This window comes from Lithobates pipiens, unplaced genomic scaffold (genome assembly GCF_037356315.1).
Source record: "Lithobates pipiens isolate NorthernLeopardFrog02 unplaced genomic scaffold, aLitPip1_a1.2 Scaffold_18, whole genome shotgun sequence".
Classification (NCBI taxonomy): domain Eukaryota; kingdom Metazoa; phylum Chordata; class Amphibia; order Anura; family Ranidae; genus Lithobates; species Lithobates pipiens.
The window spans coordinates 98,634,103-98,659,661 of record NW_027507758.1 but is presented as its reverse complement, the minus strand read 5'-3'; the positions used below and the strand labels follow the sequence as shown (position 1 = coordinate 98,659,661).

The window sequence follows — 25,559 nt, the reverse complement described above, 5'->3', positions numbered from 1 at the left end:
CCCTTGGGGGGGGGGGGGGGAAGCTGCTCACCATAATCACTTGTAAACACAGAAGTCCAGTTTCTGTGTTTACAAGTGACAGCTCTGCACTCTGTGTGTAACCCCCCTGAACTCTGCACTCTATATGTAATGCAATCCTGGTATTTAATGCCCCTTTAAGACCCTCCTACTGTTCATGAAATTTGACTGACCACACCCACTATTTGATATGATTTGGAGGGTGTGAGTGGGTGGAGGGCTTTTGGGGGGTCATGATTGAGTTCCAGCACCTATTGTTTGAGATAAAAAGTCCTGCCCATACTACTTTATGTAAAATGTGCTCTTGTACTGGATACCAAGGTTGCACCCAACAATAGAGCTTTTTTTTATGCACATAATTACTCTTAAAGTGGTTGTAAAGGTTTGTGTTTTTTCATCTTAATGCATCCTATGCATTTCTTTTAAATATTGCAGCAGCGCTCTTGTCAAATCAAATCAGATGACAAGCTTTCATATATAGTTCATATGCCAGTCAAATAGGAATGGAGGAGATCTATAATAGTATATGTTGTGATGTATTGAGAACAACTTCCACCATAATCTTCACTGCGTGAGGGAAACTCTCCCCTTTGGGGATGAACTCACCAGAATTACAGTAGTAATATGCCTTTAATTATAAAAGCTCCTCCACCACTCCAACCAAAGCTTCCACTAGATGTCAGTCACGCTGTATAGGGCTCCTGTTTCTCTAGGGCGTTACCTAGTGCTGACATAGCTCCATTGTAATCAACCTTATTCTGTTGCCCCCTCTCGCACTGCACTCTGTCTAGGCCATTTCACAACCCTTTCTTGGCCGCTAGCAGAGGTTAAAACTGCCCCTTAGCTGCTGAATACCACCGCTAAAACGCTGGTAAAGCATTGCTAAAAATAGTGCCATTTTACCGCCGGTGCTCTCACCACCCCAGGGTGAAAGGGGTTTTTATACACAAACTGCACTAGATCCCTCTTGCCAGTAGAAAGTCATATTCATGACTATGGCTCTGTTAATGAGCTTCCTGCCTTGTGATATCACCACTTCCTGATGGTTGATGAACTGCCTAGTGGTAAAGCCTAAAGTGTGCACCTTACATTGTTTCATGTGATAAAGTGAATCAGTTGAAATTTCTTGTTACCGGAAATTATTTACCAGTCCCTCTGCAGCTATATTGGGAAACAAAGTCTGTGGACAACTCTTGTCATCTCCTCTGTGGTCTTTTTTTCCATGAGTCATTTGCAGTGTAGATAATACAATGTAAATGTGTATTTTGCAATGCTTGACCAGTTCTGTAGATCACACTATGTGCCTTCCTGGTTCTAAAAATAGGCTTGTTTGGTTATTTTTATCAATACAAATTGTACAGTGCCTTGCGAAAGTATTCGGCCCCCTTGAACTTTTCAACCTTTTGCCACATTTCAGGCTTCAAACATAAAGATATAAAAAAATTTTTTTTTGTGAAGAATCACCAACAAGTGGGACACAATTGTGAAGTGGAACGAAATCTATTGGATTTTTGAAACTTTTTTAACTAATAAAAAACTGAAAAGTGGGGCGTGCAAAATTATTGGACCCCCTTGCGTTAATACTTTGTAGAGCCACCTTTTGCTGCGATTACAGCTGCAAGTCGCTTGGGGTATGTCTATCAGTTTTGCACATCGAGAGACTGAAATTCTTGCCCATTCTTCCTTGCAAAACAGCTCGAGCTCAGTGAGGTTGGATGGAGAGTGTTTGTGAACAGCATTTTTCAGCTCTTTCCACAGATTCTCGATTGGATTCAGGTCTGGACTTTGACTTGGCCATTCTAACACCTGTATACGTTTATTTGTGAACCATTCCTTTGTAGATTTTGCTGTATGTTTGGGATCATTGTCTTGTTGGAAGATAAATCTCCGTCCCAGTTTCAGGTCTTTTGCAGACTCCAACAGGTTTTCATCCAGAATGGTCCTGTATTTGGCTGCATCCATCTTCCCCTCAATTTTAACCATCTTCCCTGTCCCTGCTGAAGAAAAGCAGGCCCAAACCATGATGCTGCCACCACCATGTTTGACAGTGGGGATGGTGTGTTGAGGGTGATGAGCTGTGTTGCTTTTACACCTAACATATCGTTTTGCATTGTGGGCAAAAAGTTTGATTTTGGTTTCATCTGACCAGTGCACCTTCTTCCACATGTTTGGTGTGTCTCCCAGGTGGCTTGTGGCAAACATTATATGAGACTTTTTATGGATATCTTTGAGAAATGGCTTTCTTCTTGTCACTCTTCCATAAAGGCCAGATTTGTGCAGTGTACGACTGATTATTGTCCTATGGACAGACTCTCCCACCTTAGCTGTAGTTCTCTGCAGTTCATCCAGAGTGATCATGGGCCTCTTGGCTGCATCTGTGATCAGTCTTCTCCTTGTCTGAGCTGAAAGTTTAGAGGGACGGCCAGGTCTTGGTAGATTTTCAGTGGTCTGATACTCCTTCTATTTCAAAATGATCGCTTGCACAGTGCTCCTTGGGATGTTTAAAGCTTGGGAAATCTTTTTGTATCCAAATCCAGCTTTAAACTTCTCCACAACAGTATTACGGACCTGCCTGGTGTGTTCCTTGGTCTTCATGATGCTCTCTGCGCTTTCAACAGAACCCTGTGACTATCACAGAGCAGGTGCATTTATACAGAGACTTGATTACACAAAGGTAATTCTATTTATCACCATCAGTCATTTAGGACAACATTGGATCATTCAGAGATCCTCGCTGAACTTCTGGAGTGAGTTTGCTGCACTGAAAGTAAAGGGGCCGAATAATTTTGCACGCACCACTTTTCAGTTTTTTTATTTGCTAAAAAAGTTTAAAATATCCAATAGATTTCGTTCCACTTCACAATTGTGTCCCACTTGTTGGTGATTCTTCACAAAAAATTAAAATGTTATATCTTTATGTTTGAAGCCTGAAATGTGGCAAAAGGTTTAAAAGTTCATGGGGGCCAAATACTTTCGCAAGGCACTGTATATGATACTATTACAAGAGCCAAAACTTTAATAAGGAAAATATAAAGAGAATTAGTTTTGTATTCATGCATGCCACTAACATTAATGCAGAATTATACAGGCTTATCTATAACAAATGCAACCAAATTTCAGGTGACTTATTTTAGTTAGAAGAACACTAATATCGCTCAGAAGCTTTATTTAATTTTCAAAAGGTCCAGCAAATTTGAGGTAACAAATTGTGGGAATGCTCTTATGGATGAATAAATCTACCCACAAACAGCAGCTCTAACATTAACTCCTCAAACCCGTTCCTATCTAATAAAGTGATCATTGTTCCACAACTGGCTGGAGTTTCCAAGCTTTCTCTTCAAGCATGACTCTCCTCACCCACCTCCACAATGTCCTGGCCAGAAGTTAAGGAGAAATGTCACCAACACGGATACATCAACATTATAGTTGCCATCAAAGGGTTGATTGTATCTGTAAAACTATCACACTACACATCTCCCTCCACAGCCCTCATCTTCACCCCAGTCCCACCAAAAGCTTTCTCCCATCTCACCTACTCAGCCTGGCTCTAGTACCTCCTGCCTCTCTCTCTCACTTCTAGAGAGATCATTGGTCGGCATCTGTGCACACGGGCACAGATGGGATCACAATGCAGCTTGCCATATGATGCCCCATCCCATACTGTACCTGCATTTCCCTTGTTCCTGTCATAAGTGCAGGGCAGGCAGTGATCTTTCAGAGCCACCAAGAGGAAAGCTGTCCTTGTAAACAAAGACGACTTTGGTGTTTACAAGTGACAGCGGTGAGTGGGGAGCAGAGGACAAGAGACAGAAGTGGCAGAATGAAGTTCTGCCACATTCCAGGTGGAAAAAAAAAGCCTGGGGTGCGAGAGCCACATGAAATGGCCTGGCGGGCTTTGTGTTTGCCACGTGAACTATATCACTATGTTCATATCTTCTAAAATCACATTACTTGTAGTATAATCACAATATTATTGGAGAAAGATGAGCGATCGACTCAACGTGTTTTGTTGAGTTGACCTTGAAAGTCTTGTATTCTTTCTCTCCTATATATTGCTTATACTTGGGATATACCATTAAATGATCCTGGATCCATATGCACTCTTTATGGCCCAATAATTTTATTATTATTATTATACACGATTTATATAACGTCAACAGTTTACGCAGTGCTTTACAATGTATAGGGGGGGGGACAACACAATTACAGTACAATACAAAAGGTACAGGAGGGCCCTGCTCGTAGAGCTTACATTCTAAAGGGAGGGGGTGGTGGTACAAAAGGTAATAGCTGCAGAGAATGAGATAATATTTTAGTTAGAAAAAGGGGCAAACTATGTAAAAAAACGAAGCCACATTCTAACAGTGCTAAAGGCAGCCAAACATCAGCCTTGTTCTCTATTGCAATTCTATTCTCTGCTGGAAAATCCTGTTACATAATGTATATCATGACAAGAGATGCTAACAACGTAAACCATAAGAACAGGAGAAGTGATACTGAATAGGTGGTCAGTATAACCATAACAGGCGAAACACATTTCCATAAAGGACATGCAACACTTTCATATAAGATTAAAAAGGGATGGCAACAAAGTGAACTTTGGGGACATTATGATTTAGCAAAGCCTCCAGCTTCCTGATATTACTAAAACGCACATTTCTTGGAAGAGTAATCTCTTTCCTCTTCTATGAATGGAGGCCTATATAATCCTAAAGCTCCTTTTACACAGGCGGCCAGTGGAAGGTCAACACAAGCAGCTGATCTGTGTTTTCACCTTCCTTTAGCCACCCATCTACAAGCAGACATGTCGCTTGGGTGAGTAAACATTGTTGAGGTAATATGACAATTTGATTCAAGGCAGCAATTTTAACTCGACATGTCAAATTTGACAGGTGATAGGAAAACTCTCCAATGAAAGTGAATGGGATGGTGTTGCAGCAACTAACCAAACGCCTCATTCCTGGCTGCGTCATGGTCCCACAGTGCAAAATCATAGTTCGACAGTTAAAAAAAAAAGTGACAATTTCACTTCCTGAAGGCCTGCAAACCTCCTCTCCACCTTGGATCACTTTTCAGGAAGGTGGTGCTTCTGAGTGTGAATGGAGCCTAAATCTACTGAGGACACAGCACTTTCTGAATCGTACCATCTCATACTCTTACTTGAAGTCTGACATTACAATTCTGGCCAAGATGCCAGCCAGGTCAATAAAAAATGTTATACTCAGACCATCCTCATTTGTTTGCATGAAAGTCATCCTTTAAATTTCTTGACAGTACATGAACATGTGCATGACTACATACAGTACAGTGGTGGGTTAAATATGAACTCCACCCTTCCCTTTAGTTTTGCACAATTGTACAGGCTTCCTTCCAGTAATGAAAATGCTTAGTCTGAATTCACGGCACACTGTGCAGTTTTCACAGGGTATAATAGAATCTGCTGCATTTCAGAAAAAATACACTTCTTTTCCTGGTTCAAGGATGTCCAGCATCATCTAGTTCAGTGATTCTCAACCAGGGTTCTGTGGAACCCTAGGGTTCCTCCAGAGGTTGCTAGGGGTTCCTTCAGCATTGGGCCATTTCTGCCTCTCAGATAAGTTCCTACTGACACCATCAATCTTTTTAGCTATGTCGTTTCATAGTTTCTAAGGTTGAATAAAGACACCAGTCCATCCTGAGTGAGTGTCTACAATTGTCCTTGTACATTGCACACTCACATCGGTCCCTACCCCTAAGGAGCCCACAATCCAAGGTCCCCATTCATATACTAGGGTCAATTTTTTGGACAGAAGCCAATTAACCTGCCTGCATGTCTTTGGATTGTGGGAGGAAACTGGAGTACCCGGAGGAAACCCATGCAGGCACAGGGAGAACATGCAAACTCCAGGCAGGTAGTGTTGTGGTGTGGTTGGGATTCAAACCAGTGACCCTTCTTCCTGCTAGGTGAGAGTGCTAACCACTACACCACTGTGCCACCCACACCACTGTGCCGCCCAAGCTATCTGTAAGGAAAGAATTCTTCCCAATGACCACAAGTGTAAGGACAATTCTTCCCATTGACCATCACACTAATCTATCATGAGTTGTAGGTTTCTAATTTTTAGCAGGGGTTCCCCGAGACTGGAGAACTATTTCAAGGGTTCCTCTGTGTTGAAAAGGTTGAGATAAGCTGATCTAGTCATTTCCTCCCAGGCTGACTGTCTCTATCCCGAAAACCAAGTGTGCACTGTTTAACTTCTCATTAAACCCCACACTCAATTAGCAGTGTTCTGTAGAAATCCCCAAACGCCAAACACAGCTTGTCTTCTGATACTTTTGTAGAAACACATCCTGCACACAAGATGCAATTACTGACACATTTCTGCTGATAAGGCCTTAGTCATAGCTAGCTGTGGGACCCTGAAGCATAAACCTCACATGGGGTGGGAAAACAGAACATACATGAAATGAAAAAAAAAAAAAAAAAAAAAGCATGACGGCAAAAAAAAAAAAAATGTGAATTTGGTGCAAAAAGGAGTATAATAACATTACAACATGACTGAGACCAAAGGAAACTAAATGTAGCAACTTTTATTTTAAAAATATAGTAATATTGCACCCGTAATTGAGAACCCTGTGGAAACCTAGTTTGTAAATTGTACAAATCTGCACGTTCTTCACTCCAACAGTCTTCTGTGAACATCTCCAGCTCCAGAGTATGACAAAACCCTTCTCACCCCATGGAATGAAAAAGATGACTTGTCACTGTTATGCATGTTCTGGAAATGGCAGGACGCATTGGACGAATGAGAAGCAGAGGGGTTCTGACCCCTGCAAAAGTGCTCCCAATTCTTGTGCGCAGGTGACTGGTGGTACGACCCACATATTGTACATTACATGTAGAGCATGATATAATGCACACAATGTTTATAGTACCACAATTTAGGAAATGATTCATTGGGAAAGTTTAAACCAGGGGCCTCCAAACTTTTTTAAGAAAGGGCCAGTTTACTGTCCTTCAGATGTTAGGCGGGCCGTAGACTAGCAATGCCCAATCTTTTATATTAGGGGGAGAAATATTGTCAGTAGGAAGAATAGCGTGCTATCTTTGTTGGCAATGGAAGAAATTATGCCACATAATTAGTGTCAGTGGAAGGAATAGCCCCCCATTGTTGGTGTCAGTGGCAGGAATGATGCCCCATTATTGGTGTCAGTGGCAAGAATAATTGCCTCAAGGCCCGGATAAAGGCTAACAAATGGCCGCATCCGGCCCCAGGGCCACAGTTTGGATGGGCTCTATAGTGTGTACTTGAATTAAGAGCACTAAATGTCACTTTTGTTTGCTGCTTCATTCCTCCTCTATCAGCATGAGTCCCTTCTTACAAGTTTTCCTGGCACCTTCAAGTAATCTGTTTATTAGTATTCACAATTATGAAGTCTCCCATTAATAAATCATCATCATGTGAAATACAGATAGTGAATAATAATGTATGAATCAGTCGAATCATGCTGAGGAAGACAGCGCAAGACTTCATGGGCTGATAAGAATATTTTTTATAAAGTCAGCAGCTACAGTGCTTGGGCTGAATGAAGTTCCTCTTTTATACTGACTCAAAGGAGGCGTTTGAGTTTCTAACTGTGATTAATTCAAATAACTTTTGATTTTGACATGAAAAAGTATATTTCTGTATATTGGTGGGACCCCCCCAAAAAAGCAAAATGAGATATACAAGTCTAGTGGGATGTATGGTCCTATTATTTAAAGGTCCTACCTTAAGATTTCTTGGTGACCTTTTCCTGCCACTCAATCAGGATATATGAAGATATATATTATTATATATACATATATATATATATATATAAGTAATGGTTGCTGGACATTTAAAGAGAAACTGCAGTATGCTCACATAATTTGTAATAAAAATATCTTTGCCATTCTGAAGCTTCCCTCCAACCACTTTGCATATTATTTTATATATTGTGTACTTGCCAAATATGCTGCAGAAATCTCCCTCCACTGAGTCTGGCTGTAATCATTTTAACTGTAAGCAGCTGAAGCTGCTGCCTGTTCACTTCCTGGATTTACAGACACACAGAGGCACACCTCCAACTCTGCAGCTCTGATTGGCCCTCCTTTGACTCATCCCCCCTCCCTTCCTGGCAAACTCAAGAGAGTGAGAGAGAGAGCTGTGCATGATGTCATACGCCTAGGCGGTTTTCCAGACAAGAAGCAGGAAACGGGCTGTACAGTGGGTGCCGCCGATATTGTGTCAATCTCGCCGCTAACAGTTGAAGGAATAGTCAGCGGGAGCCAGCGCCGAGCTATGTCGCTCCTCCCACTTGCCGCCCCCAATACATTCCTATGGATGCGCAGCATCTCGTGGGGGCGGCGAGCGCGAGAAGCACAGCTCGCATCGGTGATCCTATCGCGCTGGAAACACAATATTGGCGGCACCTACTGTATAAGGTATTTACTGGTAGAAAAAAAAATGTTTTACTATCCAAAGTTAAAACAACAAGGGCAGAAGGTATAATAGATGGAATTATGAAACAACTTACCGATGTTCCACTTTAAGTAGGCAGAAAAGTGGTAAATGCCTCCTTTCTTCTTGTCAGCAGACATTATGAGTGCTTGCATTGCTGGGGTGTGCACCCCCTTTGTGTGTGTGGGGGGGGGGGGCATTTGTATTATTCCCTAATGGAAAAATAAGGGGACCTCTAATGTATATCCTTTGATGAAAGTGTATGTTAACTCAACCATGGCAAAACTGTGGATGTGGGTTTCTCTAGATGTTTAGTTAGTATGGAACCTCGCAAACTGTGTGAATGTAGTAGTACTGGGATGTACTCACAACCTCTGCTGAAGTGGATATTATGTTATTAACGGTATACAAGTAAAGTGTTTCTACATGCTTCCTAGGCCTAGACTTTTGGTTCTCTTAATCACCAATCGGTGTGTGCGATGACAGGTACTAATGAAGGGAAAATGCTGTCTTGTCATTTCCATTTGTATGAGGGGCACCATGCAGAAGATTACAGGGACACCACAGCAAGGCTTTGGGTTTAGCCCTGAGTACCCTAAACTAAAGCCACATGATGGTATTCATTTGAAAGGGTTAATTGCTCCTTGAGGTGCCCCTGTTTGCTTTCCATTACACAATACTATAATTAAAGCGGATCTTCACTGCATATGAGCACCACAAACCAAAAATACTGTTAACTTAATTTTTCATATTTAAAGCAAACTCCCCCAATCTATCCATGTCTCCATGCTTTATTTTGTTCAGAATTCACTTTGAAAAACACCTCCCTAGCATTTCTGGCCATGGCCATCTTAAGTAAGGGCAAATGCTTCATGTCGCATTCACTTCCTGGAATCCATCTCCCCTTTCAGGTATGCATGCAGGAGAGTGTGCTTAACTGAGAAAACCCATTCTCCTCTCCTGAAGACTCCTGGGATGTAAGACATCATTTGCCTAGACAAGAAACCAGGAAGTAACTGAAGAAATGTAAAAGAAAAGTTTAAAACAAGTGTAGCACTAACCCCCGAAGGAGCTGCTGGTTTTATTTGGGCTTACTCTTACCTCACCTGCTTGCTTCTCCATCTTAGGGGTCCCGTTGGAAAGTAGCCCAAATGATGATGAATCCGACACTTAGTCCTTTTGTTTTACATTTATTCAGGAATAGCGCAAAAGTCCTTCAATAGAGGGTCAGAGGATAAGGGGGAGTTCAGGCACCTAGTAATTTCAGGTTAGAGGTATTGGTCTGATCCAGAGGCCCCTCTCACTTGACCTAGCAGCCGATGAGATGCTCAACAAAGTCTCTGCTGCAGACTTGTCAATTGAACTTAGAAAACTTGAGAGTATTAAAGGACTACCATACAGTACAAGATTCTTTCAGCCGACCTGGCGATACTGTACGGGTATTGATCCTGGTTGCATCCTCCAACTGAGTTTCCAGGCTCCTCCAGAGACACCAGCCTTGTGCTCGGTCCTCTACCGGAAAAGTCCCCCCCTGGATCCACCAATTTTCTTGGCTTCTCCCCGCAGGCGAGACAGCACAGGACCACCCCTGAATCCCCCCTGAATCAGTAGGCCCAAAGATCTTTTCTGGGCCTACCCTCTCAGTTGCGTAGCCTCGGACCAGCCGGCCCCGAGGAGCAGGAACATGCGACACAGACCCCAGGCCAGGAGTCGGTACCTTAAATACCCTCTCCCAGAATGCACAGCAGGGGAACCATTCCCACTGAGCTATTTCCGAGCAAGAGGTGGTATTCAATACATCCAGCTTGCTGCATTTCCACACTTACTGGCGGTGACAGCGACACTTACGGTCAAGTGAGAATCAGTGCAACCCAGCTAGACTGGTACAGAAACCAGAACTTTTAGAGAAAATTAGTCTGAGCCAACTACAGCTTCAGACAACTAAATTTGAAAAATAATAGCATCTGCCCATCAGGAGCAGGGCGCTACATACTCCCCCCTCTGCATTAGACGATGTCCCCATCGTCTGGAAAAATAAAGACTTTCAGTGCTGAAAATCTGGTACCTGAACTCAAAACTTGGATAGGGAAGGGAAAAGGAAAGGTAAAGCGAACACACAATATTTTTGAACAATTTCACATGTAGACAAGTTACATAACACATAACTCCTATCTTCTAACTATCTAAACCACCCACTCTCCAGCAGCTTTATAGAAGATCTGGTTGCATTCCTGAAACAAAACACAGAAAAACAGAAGCATATAAAATATGCGACCATAGGAAGCAAAGCCCCATTTCAAAAGGAAATGACACTTTCTTTCAGATATCACTAGAATTTCCTCTCAAAATATCTCAGGGAGAAAGAAAGACTTTCCATAGTGTAACACTGTAAAAATCTTTTCATCTCAATAAAAACCACTCATTATTACACTCACATGAACCAAACTTGAATGAAAGCACTTCAAAAACACTTCACTTCTCAACAACAGCTTCCTTTCCTCCAAGGCATCGGTGAGCACACTAGATACTGGCAGGATTAGCGGCATAAACACTGTCTCTAGCTCTTAATGATTGCTGTTTGGTACCTGACAGCGAAGCATCGAGTTAAAATCAGCGCCAAAAATATCGTCCAGTCCTCTCTCCTGTGTCTCCTCCTCCCTCCGCCTCAGCTGTACTCCTTAGTATGTCAAAAGATAGTTGCCAGATAGCCACGCCCCCGACATGTTTCGTCACACGACTTCCTCATGAATCCCTGGATTCACAGGGTTCCGGCATCGCACTAGTGTGAACTGAGCCTCAAATGCAAAGAAAGAGCCACATGGCTGAATATTGCTTGTTTATTGTATTGATGGTGAGAACTCCCTGCGTGGGAAGATATCCGTGTGAACTTTTGTGTTTCTTTTTCGCTTTGTTTTAAATAAAAGTGGGCAGAAATGCCATGAAACTTACTGCTGCGGTGGAGTAAACTCACTGTGTGCTGCTTCCAATGAGTTACAGATTCCCCAACTTGTCACAACATGTATAATATTAACTGTTTGCCACCAAATCACGTACCTGGTATGTCATTTGACTTCAAGTGGTTGTACCGGGGCATCCCCCCATTACCAGTCGATGGTCGGCTCTCTTGTGATAGCAACTGGAGCGGCTAAGTAGTCACTCAGTTGCTATTACAAGCAGGGGGAGGGGACGTCCCCCCTCCGACCACGGCTCTCTCGGGCTCTCCTGTCCCACCTGGAGACCTGAGCTACTAGCCGGCTTATCCACTGGCTAGTCGGAGATCCATCCAAAGCTGAAATTGACTTTGATCACTGTAATGGGAAGGACACATATGTGAGAGGTATGAGGTTGCACACCTCGACTGAAATTTAAATGGAAAAGTTTCTACAAGGGGCTTTTTAGCAGCAGATTGTCATAGTCAATCGATGTATAAAAAAGTTTTAAGATAAACAATATTAGATCGCATTTCACACATTAAAAAATTAGCTTTGGTCCTGAGGCAAAATACATATACCAGAATACAATCATGCAAACATGTAGATACATAGCATTACATTACAATGCTTGCCATGTCAAAAAAAAAAAATAAATACGCATTTTGACCTATTTAGTCACTGTCTTCTTCTGGGGGATAATTTGTTCTAAAAGAGATACATTTATTATTTATTATTTTTTATCTTATATTGAATTACATGTGTGTAACAGAGCTATATTTACCACTGAATACTGGAATGGATAGCCTCATGACCAATTTTCTAAAAAATGGAAAATGAAGGAAAATGGAAATGGAGAGGGAGCCACAGAAAATAAGAAAGGGCTATCTGGTGAAAAAGGTAAGACACATGTGATTTCTGCTAACACAGAGCGTTGTGGAATTGTGAGCTGTATGGGTTTGTTGTTTTTAATAGAACGGGGAAAAAAATGATCGAATGTGATCATATCACCCAATCAGCCCTTATCATTCATTGTTCTGAATGCATAGTTGGTGTTCCTGACATGACATTTTAACTCAGTTGCACAATTTTTTTTTAAGTGTTTATAATTTGCTTGACATTGGGTTGTACTGTTTTCTGTGTATTTTAGTTGGTGCTCCTGACCCAAGGTGGGGATTTTGGGCACTGGTAATCCCCGGTACTATTCTATTAACATCAAAATTCTTGTTTTTCTTCCACATTGTTTGTAATATTCTGACAAAGATCTTTTCTGAAAAAGTAACCCAACCAAAAAAAAAAAAAAAATGTGTTACATCGCTTCCTCTATGCAACCTCTAAATGAGGAAACTCCCGGCAAAGCCTCTGATTGGCTGCTCACCCTTTCTTGTGAAAGCTGCACAGAAAATAAACCATCGCTTTATCTGTCACAACCAAAAAAGTGTCTTGTGAGAAGAAGGAAAATGGAAATGGAGAGGGAGCCACAGAAAATAAGAGAGGGCTATCTGGTGAAAAAGGTAAGACCTTGCTAAAGCAGAGTGTCGTGGAATTGTGAGCTATAGTATATAGGTTTGTTGTTTTTAATAGAACAGAAAAAAAAATGATCGAATGTGATCATATCACCCAATCAGCCCTTATCATTCATTGTTCTGAATGCATGCATAGATAAAGTTGATTCTTTCATTTGATTCATTGTGATCTTTTTTTTTTTGCTGACACATAAAGGTAGAATAGGGGAGGAGGGGGAGTAAGGGGAGTAAGGGGTTGTATATCATTTAATTATTTCTCTTCTACCTGGTACATTTATTCTTCCATTGATATTATTTTCAGTGTCTTTTATTTAAAGCCCAAATCTGCAGAGCTTTAAAACTATCCATTGCATGGGACTGCACCTGCACTGCAAGGGGTAATTGCTCGTTTAGGTCTAGGGCAGGGATATGCAATTAGCGGACCTCCAGCTGTTGCAAAACTACAAGTCCCATCATGCCTCTGCCTCTGGGTGTCATTATTGTGGCTGTCAGAGTCTTGCTATGCCTCATGGGACTTGTAGTTCTGCAACAGCTGGAGGTCCGCTAATTGCATATCCCTGGTCTAGGGCACACTAAACCAAAGGTTTACTTACCTGATCCTCCATTCCTCTGCTCTGCTAGACTGGTGCTCCATGCTCCAGCCGGCTAAGGTCCTGACATCATCAATCAGCAAAGGCTGATTTTGTTATGTTGTTTTTTGGGATGCTTATTTTTATCTTGTTTTTTCCTGACTGGAGTTCTGCTTTAATTCTTCAATATTTTTGGAGAAATCCGTGTAGATGTTTATGCTCTCTAGGTTCATGACTGAACACTACAAGTAATCTTTCAGATACAAGTAACTGTTTAGTTATAGTAATCCTACAAAATATCTGCACCCGGAGTGCATCTTAATTATACTTGTTCATTCAATACCTTTTATTTGTTCTGTGATAATTTCCAGTATTTTGACATACTTTTCCTTGACATACATAGCTTTTAGCAAGAACCAATATGCATGTTTTCAAAATGCGAACAGAAAACTTTATCAATGTTTATACAAAACATTTGCTCCCATGTGTAACGGGTCAGCTTTCCGGAGCGCCTAAGTCTTTTCCAGGAGGTGTACGCTTCTGGCCTGATTTATGATTAAAAATGTTTTTGTTATGCTTTTCAATGAACCCCAACGTATAATCTCCTCAAACATACTACTTCCTTATTAGTAAATTTCATCATATCCAGGATCCTTTTCTTTGTAAAGCCCCATAGACACTATCAGTTTTTCGGCTGAGTTTTTCCTTCAGATATACCAAAACCATATAATATGAGGCCAAACTTTAGGAGTTTTAGTTTGTATGCAATCAGGCAGGCCCTTGCACTACATGGTTTTGGTAAACCTGAAGTAAAAAATCTACAGAAAATCTGATAGTGTGTATGGGGCATAACAGTTTCTTTCAAATAAGATGCAAGACCTTTTTTTTCCCCATTTTGGATAGAATAGAGCATGGGTCTCCAAACTATGGCCCGCGGGGCATTATGTGCCCCTTTGCTTGCCTTTATCCGGCCCTTGGGGCATTATTCCTTCCACTGATACCAACAAGGGGGCACCATTCCCCAAACTGACACCAATGATATCATTTTTTTGCTCCTACTGGCCACCAAGCCTATGACATTATTTACTCCCATATATACTGGGGCATTTTCTACTCCCACTGGCCAAACTCCGCCCCCCCTAAATTTTGAAGGACAGTAAACTGGCCCTTTGTTTCTGAAGACCCCTGGAATACAGGATGGGTATATCCTCTGCTGTGTAGCCATTAGAGAGGTTTTTTTTCATTTCCATTCACATCAGTAGGACAGGAAGAAAGAGCCTCTCCATTTAGGACATAGACAAGGACACACTTTTATTAGTAAGATGGGAAGAATTCACAGTTCTGTAAGCCTTAAGAAAATTTGCATATTCCCAGTTTTATTTTCAGGACAGAAAGTGGTGGACAGTCCCCTCAATGGGGACACAGACAGCAATATCCACCTAACAAAGGCTCTAACCCAGGGGCCTGCCACCTCCTCAGCACCAGGGACCAAAACACCTCCATGGGGGGGGGTATTGATGGGAGATTGGGTTGGGGCAGGAGATGGGGTGGTGTGTGTGCTGTCTGTCACCTCCAGGAGGAGGAGGGGTTAGGCGGGCTGCAGTGTTGTGTGTGTGCTGCCTACCACATCCGGAGTGGGGTAGCTAGGGTTGTGTGTGTGCAGCCTGTCACCTCGGATGTGGGGGGTGCTTGTTGCAGCCTGTCACCTCCTGGTGGAGTGCAACTTGTCACCTCCGGGAAAGTACGGCTTCTTCAGTTGTAGTGGCGTGGATGGGCTACAACCAGTGCTGAATTTTTAAGGGGGCAAAGGGCGAAACTCCCCTGGGCCCTCTCTCTCTATACAAAAATAATATAAAACAGACATTCACTAGGAAAATCAGTGTACTGCTGTTTCTCCACCCTGGCTCTCTAAGTCCCTTATGCAGCTAAGAGAATATGTGATCACTTATAAAAAAAAGAGAAAAAAAGGTATATACTGTACACCGTATTTTCCGACGTATAAAACTAACTTTTACAGTAAAACAAAATGGGCAAAAAGCGGGGGTCGTCTTATACGCCGGGTATAAAGCTGGGGTTATCATATGCCAGCCACCGGCTGGATGTTAAGCCCTCCGGATACTCGCAGAGTGTGCGGTAATACTGTATACATACAATATACGCTGCTGAGCCAATCCCGGCGAGCGATGTATTCTATTAATGAATACAGTAGCCTGCTCGGATTGGCTGTGAGAGTCAGAGGCACGGGCTGATGATGTTACAGCCTCTGCCAATCTGAGCAGGCATTGTATGCAATAATAGAATGCATAGCTTGCCGTGATTGGTTCAGGGCGGTATACTATATGTATACTGTGAGACAGCATGTTACCCGGCGCCAACTTTGTTTCTGAACATACGGTATTACCGCACAAGGGGGTCGTCTTATACAGTGAGTGCAGCACAAAACCAATGTTTTAAATCGAAAAGTAGGGGGTCGTCTTATATGCCCAGCCGCCTTATACGCCGGCAAATACGGTGTATATATATATATATATATATATATATATATATATATATATATATATATATATATAGTAAAGGTTCACATATACTTTAAGTGTACACATATAAATGAGCCATCATTGCTGGAAGGAGATGCTCAGGTGTTCTGTGCATCCGTGTGCAGGCAGCCTCATTCATGTTAAGTGGGACACAGAGGCTGCATGAACAGCCACTGCTCCCAATCTGACATGTGTGTGGGGTGTACTGGAACTCACAATGTCTGGTTTGATGACACACACCCACATAGGTATAAAATTGGGAACAGCAGCCATGCAGCCACCATGTTCCAACTGACATGAATAGGACTGTCTGCACGCCAATGCCCGAGACACCTGAGCATATTGTGTGGGCAAAGACAGCCTTTGATTGGGTGTTCGTGCTAATAAGGCCTTAGATGCATCATCCTCTTCAAATATTTGGCACTTGGTAGTATTCCTCTGTGAACATGGGGACATATTAAACCACCCCAAGCACAAGAGAGTATGTTGAAGCTTTTGATTCTCAGCAATGTCATTGGACATTATTAACCTTCATGCACACTCCTTTTAAGAAAACACATTAAAATACTTCATACAACTCTTCTAATACTTCTAATGTGCATCGTCCTTCTACGAGATACAGTAAACATAGGTCCTTCCACTATACTTAGGCTCACAAGCTTTTGTTTTTTTAAGCTCCTAGTAACTGTTATTAGCATTTTTTGTTTCTGCTCCTAGAAGCTAAATAGTATTATCCTATGTGTTCATGCAGACTACTTTAGGCTATTAGCATTTTTTGAGCTTCAGTGTCTAGGAGCAGAAAAAAAATGTTTTTGTAGAGTTTCTTGGAGCATTTTCCCAGCAGAAAAAAATGCTGAATGCGCTAAATGCTCATAGCTGCTTCTAAATGCTACTAAAATGTTCCTAACAACTTTTTTTTTTTTTTATATAGCTTTTTTTTCTTCATGTACTACAAAAACGCTATTGCTCCTAAAAGCTTCTAAAAGCTACTAAAATGCTACTAGAAGCTGGCACAAAAATGCTATTATTAGCATTTTTCATCCAGCATTTATTTCCTAGCTTTTTTTGAGCTTATGAAAAATTATATGGAGCATTAAAAGGCAGTGTGTGCACCAATGGAAATTTATGTAAACTAAGTGGAATGTTGTTTACTTATTTCTTATCTAAGACACAATCTGAATAAAGTCACAAATAGACAGGCGGTCAATAGGGCTGATTTACTAAGGGGCTAATCTCTCTATGCCTTTGTACACACGGTCGGAGATTCTGACGGAATGTGTCCGATCGGACCGTTTTGTCGGATATTCTGACTGTGTGTGGTCTACATCAGACTGTTTCCATCGGAGTATCCGACGGACCAAGTTTTCCAACTTGTTGGTAAAATTTTCAGACAAAATGCTCCGATCGGACATACTCCGATCATGTGTAGAGAATTCCGATCAGACAAAGTGCCACGCATGCTCGGATCAAATTCCTACACCAAAGCTATTGGCTACTAGCCTGAACGTAGTCCTGTCGTAACGAAATAACGTCATCACGTCGGATTTTCCGACAACTTTGTCTGACCGTGTGTATGCAACAGTTTCGGACAAAATCCATCGGACAAAATCCGACGGACAAAATCAGATTTGGTTGTCGGAATCTCCGACCGTGTGTACAAGGGCTATGAGGGGCTGATTGCTGCTGAGGCTGGATTGGGCTGAACAGTACACCTAGTGGTGTGAATGCTTAGGAAAGAATGCCCCCTGGGGCAAATGCCCAGAATGCAGGAAGTCTGCATTCTGGGCGTTCGTACCTGGGCACATACTGGCCTAGAAGTTCATACAGGTAGGTGCACTGTCTAGTCACAGCACCTGTTACCTTCTTATAAAGGTGACAGGCTGTTGACAGCAGGGCTGAACAGTGCAATTGTGCCCTTCCCTATGCCAGAGTCCCATGCACCAGGGCTAAAGGTCCAGTGTGCATGGGGTTTTAAGGTATGCAGGCATTTTAACCCTTTGTCTTATAAAAAGAAGAACAATCTCATTTAAAATTGATTTCTAGTCTGTATGGTAGGGGTGGACTGACAACTCATAGGGCCCTCGGGCATTAGGAGATTATGGGGCCCCATGAGTTGTCAGTCCACCCCTATACAGACACACAGTATACAATCACACAGTATACACAGACATGTTTCTATTGGCTGAGAAGGTACTGGAAAGGTGGGGCAGCTATAATCTTGGAATTTTTAGACCAAAAGGATGTCGGTAAGGGACATTTCAGAGACAGATGTAAAAAAAACACAGATTTTTACATACTGTCCCTGGTTTTACTGAGGCTGGCAACCCTGATGGGGCCTCCTAGTGGCTCGGGCCCTCGGGCAGTGCCTGAGTGGCCCAATGGTCAGTCCGCCCCTGCTGTATGGTAATTTATTGCAGGGAAAACCATCTACACTTTCCTGGGTCTAGGCACAATTCTGCATATGGGTAAGCAGGTTTGGGATGAGGTATACTCTTCCTATTTTAACAGTCATCTCTGCTAGAGACAAACTCACCCAAATATGTTTTTTTCACAGGGCCTACTTTACACTGGCCCAAACGGTCAAATAGGGAAAAGGGACAGTGTAAGTGTAAGGGAGCTGATAAGAATCTTATACATATGATCTAGATCTGTCTTAAGGTTAGCCCAATTTGGTCTCTGATTACTATAGAATTTATTTAACCAACCTTTGAAATCCCCAATATTTGTAGCCCATAGTTGTGTCTATCATCAGTATATGGTAAAATGGATCTTGGAAGTGCTTAAAAGATCTTTCTGACTTTTTATGCTGTAGTATTACACTGCATTTCCACATCAGCCTTAGATATAAATGCATGGGAAAGAATGGTTAATACTGTCCGCCCTCCCATGAGGCCAGGGGTTGTTCTGGTTAAATTTAACAGGATTTTGAGGAACTAGATATCTTTTTTTTTAATTCTTGTGTGCAACTTTCCAAATCCTCTACAACTTAATTGTATTGACAACACTATTTCAACCATTGATTTCTCTTTCATATGGTCTCTGTTAGAACATTAAGGCATTCATGTACAAGCGAGAAAGCTGTTTCTCCCTTTGTCAATGTTTACTGTATACTAAGAACCCCTCCACAACCAAATGCTGTTTTAAGGTTTTTTGTATTGTTTTTTTTTTATGTCTACAGTTCTTAAAGTGGAAGAAAAGCCTAAGTATAACTATTCCTAAAAATGTTTCCCCCACCACCCCTCCATCCTACCTATCCTGCCTAAAACTGTATAAAAAGATGTGTGTACTTACCTGTGATCCTGCAGCTTCAGCCCAGTGAGCTAACAGTCAGGAACACTGGACAACAGTCAGGAATTCGGGAGCCGCGATGTCACTCATAGCTTCCCATAGCCCATTTGTTGTTGGTGCTTCTTCCTCTCCCCTGCAGTAGCCACTCACCAACACAGGGGAGCCAGAGCTTCAGGATCAATTGGAAGCAAAACATCCAAAGGTTCCAAATGCCTTTATTGAAATCACCGTGATGACACCAGGGACACCAGAAAACAGTCATGTAAATGCGTTTAACACATTCATCTTGTACTTAAACATAATGGGTAATGATTAAGCACGTATGTGTGAAACATGTCTACATGACTTTTTTTCTGGTGTCCCTGGTGTCATCACGGTGATTTCAATAAAGGCATTTGGAACCTTTGGATGTGCAGCCGCTCTTCTTTTTCTTCTAGTATCCCACAAAGTGAGGCCAGGGCTGGGATTTCTTATTTGATTGCAATTGGGTTATCCTATACACCTGGAGCAGTGGGTCCTTCTTCCTTTTATCAAGATCAAGTGACTGGACCAGAGCAGGTTAGAAATAAGTAAGTATATACATCTTTGGTTACACAGGATAGGCAGGAGTAAGGTGGGGAGCACATTTTTAAGAATAGATAGTGTTATGCCACGTACACACGACCGGACTTTCATGCAGAAAAGGTCAGACAGAATCATTCCATCGGATATTACGATTGTGTGTGGGCTTCTTCTGAGTTTTTCTTCAAAAGTTCAGATGGACCTAGAAATAGAACAAGTTTAAAATCTGTCAGATGGAATTAATTTCTATTGGGAAAACCGTTCATCTGTATGCTGGTCCGACCGACCAAATACGACGCTAGGACATGTATTGGCTACTGGCTATTGAACTCCCTTTTCTAGTCCCGTCATATGTCATCACGTTGAAAACGAACGGACTTTGGCAAGTCCGTTTGGTTGTAACTCCATCGTAACTCCATTGAACGTCCGTCGGACCTTTTCTGCCGGAAAGTCCTTTCTTCAACTTTAATTTACCTAAACTTGTGAATCCTGCTCTCATGTGTCCCTTGCTACATACATATTTCTTTGATACTACTGTTTGGAATGAGTATATGTGACAATGTGTGGCTCCTGCGCTATTAGGGAGGGTTCAAAAAAATATGCATACACCGCATGAGTCAAACAAATCTCACCAATACATGAACAGAATAAATAAAATGTTGGTGCGCTCTCAGCGTGAAGATAACACAAAAAAAATCTAATTTATATATATATATATATATATATATATATATATATATATATATATATATATATATATATATATATATATATATATACATATATATATATATATATAGATACTAATTCATGTGAAAAAAATTCCAAACATGAACAGAAAAAATTGATAACCAAGTGATGGCTAAAATAAATAAATATCACAGTAAAAAATTCCTAAAATTGATATACATGTGAAAAACAATAAATATATATAAACCCATGAATATCAGACAAATTAAAAATATAAGATAATCAAGCAAGTACTCCAAGAAAATATAAATGTGCGTGTATCACAATAGACGGTGAATAGTGTCACTCCAGTGAAATTTCATACACAAAATAAATAAAATAAATAAAATTCTTCAGAATAAATATTAAGATTAAAGAAACACATATAAGTGTCAATAAAGTGTCAAGTGCATTCATCCACAATAGTGAAAATCCAAAGTCCTCCAAATTGATAAAAAAAACATCAACACACATAAGTGTCAGCAAAGTGTCCAGTGCATATCCCAATGTCAACCAACCAGTGAGTGTATCTAATTACCTTACAGCTGTAAGGTTCACAGCATGAAACATAAACTCCTGGAGGGAAGGCAGGGGAAGAGGGGGAAGAGGTCCAACGCCACACTATTCCTCTTATCCTGGCACTTGGTATGGGAGGCAACTTAGAAGGGTATTCAGAAAACAAAAGCGGAGCCAACCATGGTGTAGTATGTTGTATAAACAAAATACTTTTATTCAAAATATATCAGGCTACTCACATGGTTTCAATGAAATAATGCACATATACAACAGTCACGAGCAGTCCGCTCGTATGCGTACGTCACTTCCGGTGTCCGTCTACTATCCATAAGACTACGGATAGTAGACGGACTACGGATTCCGTATGACTTCCGTCATCTTCACGCTGAGAGCGCAGCACCATTTTATTTATTCTGTTTGAAATGAGGTTGATAATTGCAGGGCGTAATGGTGAACTTTGATGTATTAAAAAAGATTTACTATAACAAATATGCAGGAATTGGAAAAAGTGAAATCAGAGCCCAGGATATATTCTACTGCCAATAACAGAAACTCAAATTGAGGAAATAGTGCACAGAATTCCTCTTTGCATGCAGAATTACCCACTGACCCACATGCTTTCAAAAGTTGCATCAGATATTTTTGGTTTAGAAAGTGCAAGGTATTTATTGGCTGTGGACAATTACAGCAGCATTTTTTAATAGAACATTTAAAGATTCTTTGACATTTACTGTTATTAAGTAAATGAAAGCAATGTGTTTAAGATACAGAATTCAAAATATGGTTGCATCAGACAGTGACCCTCAGTTTGCTTCAATTAAATCTGAACGGCTTACTAAAGCCCATGATTTTCAGCATACAGCTTCCAGTCCTAATGCCCTGTACACACGGTCGGACATTCCGACAACAAAATCCATCGTTTTTTTTCCGACGGATTTTGTGCCAAACTTGTCTTGCATACACAAGGTCAGACAAAGTTGTCGGAAAATCTGAACATTCTTAACGAGGTGACGTACAACACGTACGTCGGGACTATAAACAGGCCAGTAGCCAATAGCTGTGGTCTCTTAATTTATTCTGAGCATGCGTGGCACTTTGTCCGTTGGAATTGTCTGCACACGATTGGAATTTAAATGATCGGATTTTGTTGTCGGAAAACTTTAGATCCTGCTCTCAAACTTTGTGTGTCGGAAATTCCGACGGAAAAAGTCAGATGGAGCCCACACATGATCGGATTTTCCGACAACACGATCCGATCGCACATTTTTCGTTGGAAAGTCCGACCGTGTACAGGGCATAACACAGTCACATGGACAGATTGGGATAACTGTTCAAAATGTTCGGTATTTGCTCTCAAAGGAAAAGCAAATTGCCATGCTGAAATGCAGGAATACACCTATTAATAACATAGGGGCACCAGCTCAGCTACTTATTAGCTATTAAATGTGCTCCACTCTGCAGTATGGCATGCATTCAGTTGAAACCACAGGCATTCTATCTTCCATGGCCATACAAATACAGAGACAAAATCAACCAATGGGTGCTAAACACAACAGAACTGCAAAGCCATCAACTGATTAACAAGAGGGAGCTCAAGTTATGACACAAAGAAGAGGATGACGATGGCTGCCAAGTTTTACTATTTACAACTTGTCTTAAATGACAAAAAGGCATGCCTTATCTGTTGCAAATAGAGAATATGGAAGGACTAGCGAACCATAGCTTCCAAATGTTGGATTGACTGTCTCTCTTTTGAAAATGAATGCTTCTGTCCCACGTTTCTACCACTGTTGTTCTTTATCACGTACCTGGTGAAGACTGGATTATTGTGGAGGCCACTCTTGCACCTCCCACCCAACACTCCTGAAAGTGAAGACAGAGTGTGTAGGGGCAAGGAGTGGCATAAGTGCCGTATCAGCTAGCTGGTGATGACCACTCTGTAGGTAGGTAGAGCTGGTAGTCACAGTCCATGGAACAGAATGCAGGAGCAGCTTGGCACCAGAGCAAGGGACAGAAGCAGAACCAGGAGACGAGCAGCAGGCAGTGGCAACCGGGCAGTGAGGCACTGAATCAGCAGGCAAAGCAAGTTCAGCAAGGCCAAGGTCATTAACAACCAGGCAACGTGGTACAGACTCAGCAGGCAGATCAGGTCCAGTAAACAAGCCAAGGTTGGAGTAGTTAAGTAGTCCTAAGGCAAAGGTCATACACCAGTAAGCAGGTACAGCAGATCAGGTCTTGGAAACACAGGAACAAGCTGAAGACCATTTAGCAACTAGGCACCAAGTGCTAATTGGTATGTGCACATGCTCATGCATGAATGCACACTCATGCATGAATATGTGCGCAATGAACTAGCACTGCATAATTAACAATGGTCCTTCGCTTATGAAAATGAGCATGTGTGCAATATACATGAGCATGAATCCGCACTGGCTTTTTGATGCTAGAAATACGGTTTACCTTACATCCTTTTTGTTGGTCTGATCTATGGAACTCTATAAATAAGCTACTATTTCATTACCAAAAGTATTATACCGAAACTAAGCCTTTTACCCAACCTCTGTATAATTCACATTGTTCTGCATTTTGAAAGAGGGGAGATATAACATAATAGGGTGAGCACTAGGTGGTATCAGAATCTTTTATCATTCATAAACTTATGTTTGGAGTAGTTAATAATGTTTCATTAGACTTGTTCTGTAATGTTTATGACTTTTCACAACTCAATCAAGTCAAGAGTTGAGGAGTTGCAAAACATCTTCAACATTGGACAATAAGTTCAACTACTACTAGCTATACTATGACCAAGACAAATGAGAACCTTTACAGAGATTATGTTGGGACTTTTTTTTTTGTAGAGTATACAGTTTTGGTTCACCAATCATGCTTCCTGTGTGTTGTCTACAGATTTAAAAAAATGCCCCCCCCCCCTTACTTAAGGCTCCTTTCACACGAGGCAGTTTTCAGGCGCTACAGCGCTAAAAATAGCGCCTGTAAAAAACCGGCCCCTTTCACTCCAGTGTGAAAGCCGGAGGGCTTTCACACTGGAGCGGTGCGCTGGCAGGACGGTGATAAAAGTCCTGCTAGCTGCATCTTTGGAGCAGTGAAGAAGCGGTGTATTCACGGCTCCTAAACTGCTCCTACCCATTGAAATCAATGGGGCAGCACGGCTATACCACGCTGCCCTTTTTCAGCAGCTAGCGGGGGTTAAAACCGCCCCGCTAACGGCCGCATACCGCCGCTAAAACGACAGTAAAGCGCCGCTAAAAATAGCGCCGCTTTACCGCCGACGCCCGCACCGCCCCAGTGTGAAAGGGGCCTAATTCACTGTCCTCATCTAGTCTCCCTGTCAGATTCAAGATAATAATAGTGCAGACGCAGTACGGCCTCAACCAGTAAAACAAAATCAATCTTAGTGACGCCAGGGGCTGGAAGCCCATAATGCTCTGCTGTATTGTCACTGCACCCAAAAAGATCTAGCAAAGATCTATTTTTTAAATTCATTATTATTCATCTTTTAATGCCTTTTTGTCCAGTTTAAAATACTGGTGATGCTGTGGTGCTCCTGCCACCCCGAAACACATGATAAATGATTGATTGTATGTTTGTGTAATTTCGAATTGTTGGCAGTAGCCTCGGGGCTTAGTCCAAGATCCTAAAGTTTATGGTGCTGCTGTGCTTTGGTGCTCTAGCATGACACAAAAAAAAAGACAAAGTAATGCTCTATTATTGTCAAATCCTTTATGGTCACAAGCATTCTTTCAATCTGGTTGGAAATGTGATGTGATGATTCTGGTGGCCACAAAAATATTAATTTACCCAATATTCTTAGCAAAAGCACTTTCCTCATTTAACATTTTAATCTTGAAAATCAAGGCTGTCTGTTCCAGTCAAACGGCGTGAAAGGTCTCTACTGGGATCCTTTTATTTTCTACACTTTCCAAAAAAAGAGAATTCTTTTAACCCTATAAAAGCATGGATATTACAGCACAGATAGGATCTGAGGGGGCAAATTGAGCAAATAACAGCAAATTTTAGGAGGTTTGCTTATCTCTACTTTCTTACTATCTAATGCCTCGTACACATGATCGGACTTTCCGACAAGGAAACCGTGGAATTTTGTTTCGAAGGGTGTTGGCTCAAACTTGTGTTGCATACACACGGTCACACAAATGTTGGCCAACAATTATGAACATAGTGACGTACTAGACGTACTACGTGGTTTTTCAGCTCTTTAGTGCCACACTTTGGTCTCCTTCTGCTAATTTTGTGTTGGTAGAAGTTTGATGAGTGTTGATTCGTGCTTTTTAGTTCGTTTCTGAACGACCGTTCGCCAACCAGACATGTTGCGGAATCGAAGGAGATAACGTGTTATTTATTATTGGCCTTGGAGTTATTGCTTTGAAATTACTTTTTTGGTTGA

The 25,559-nt window shown here is 41.6% G+C and overlaps 1 protein-coding gene across 1 annotated transcript in view; it reads left to right on the top strand.

Moving 5' to 3' along the window:
• Positions 1-12,735: 12,735 nt before the first annotated feature.
• The window catches only part of PLEK (pleckstrin), a 64,809-nt gene continuing 51,985 nt past the window's right edge, over positions 12,736-25,559 (top strand). The window contains exon 1 of the mRNA XM_077485940.1: positions 12,736-12,924. Within this exon, the coding sequence (XP_077342066.1) occupies positions 12,736-12,924 (189 nt within the window). The remainder of the gene's footprint in view (positions 12,925-25,559) is intronic.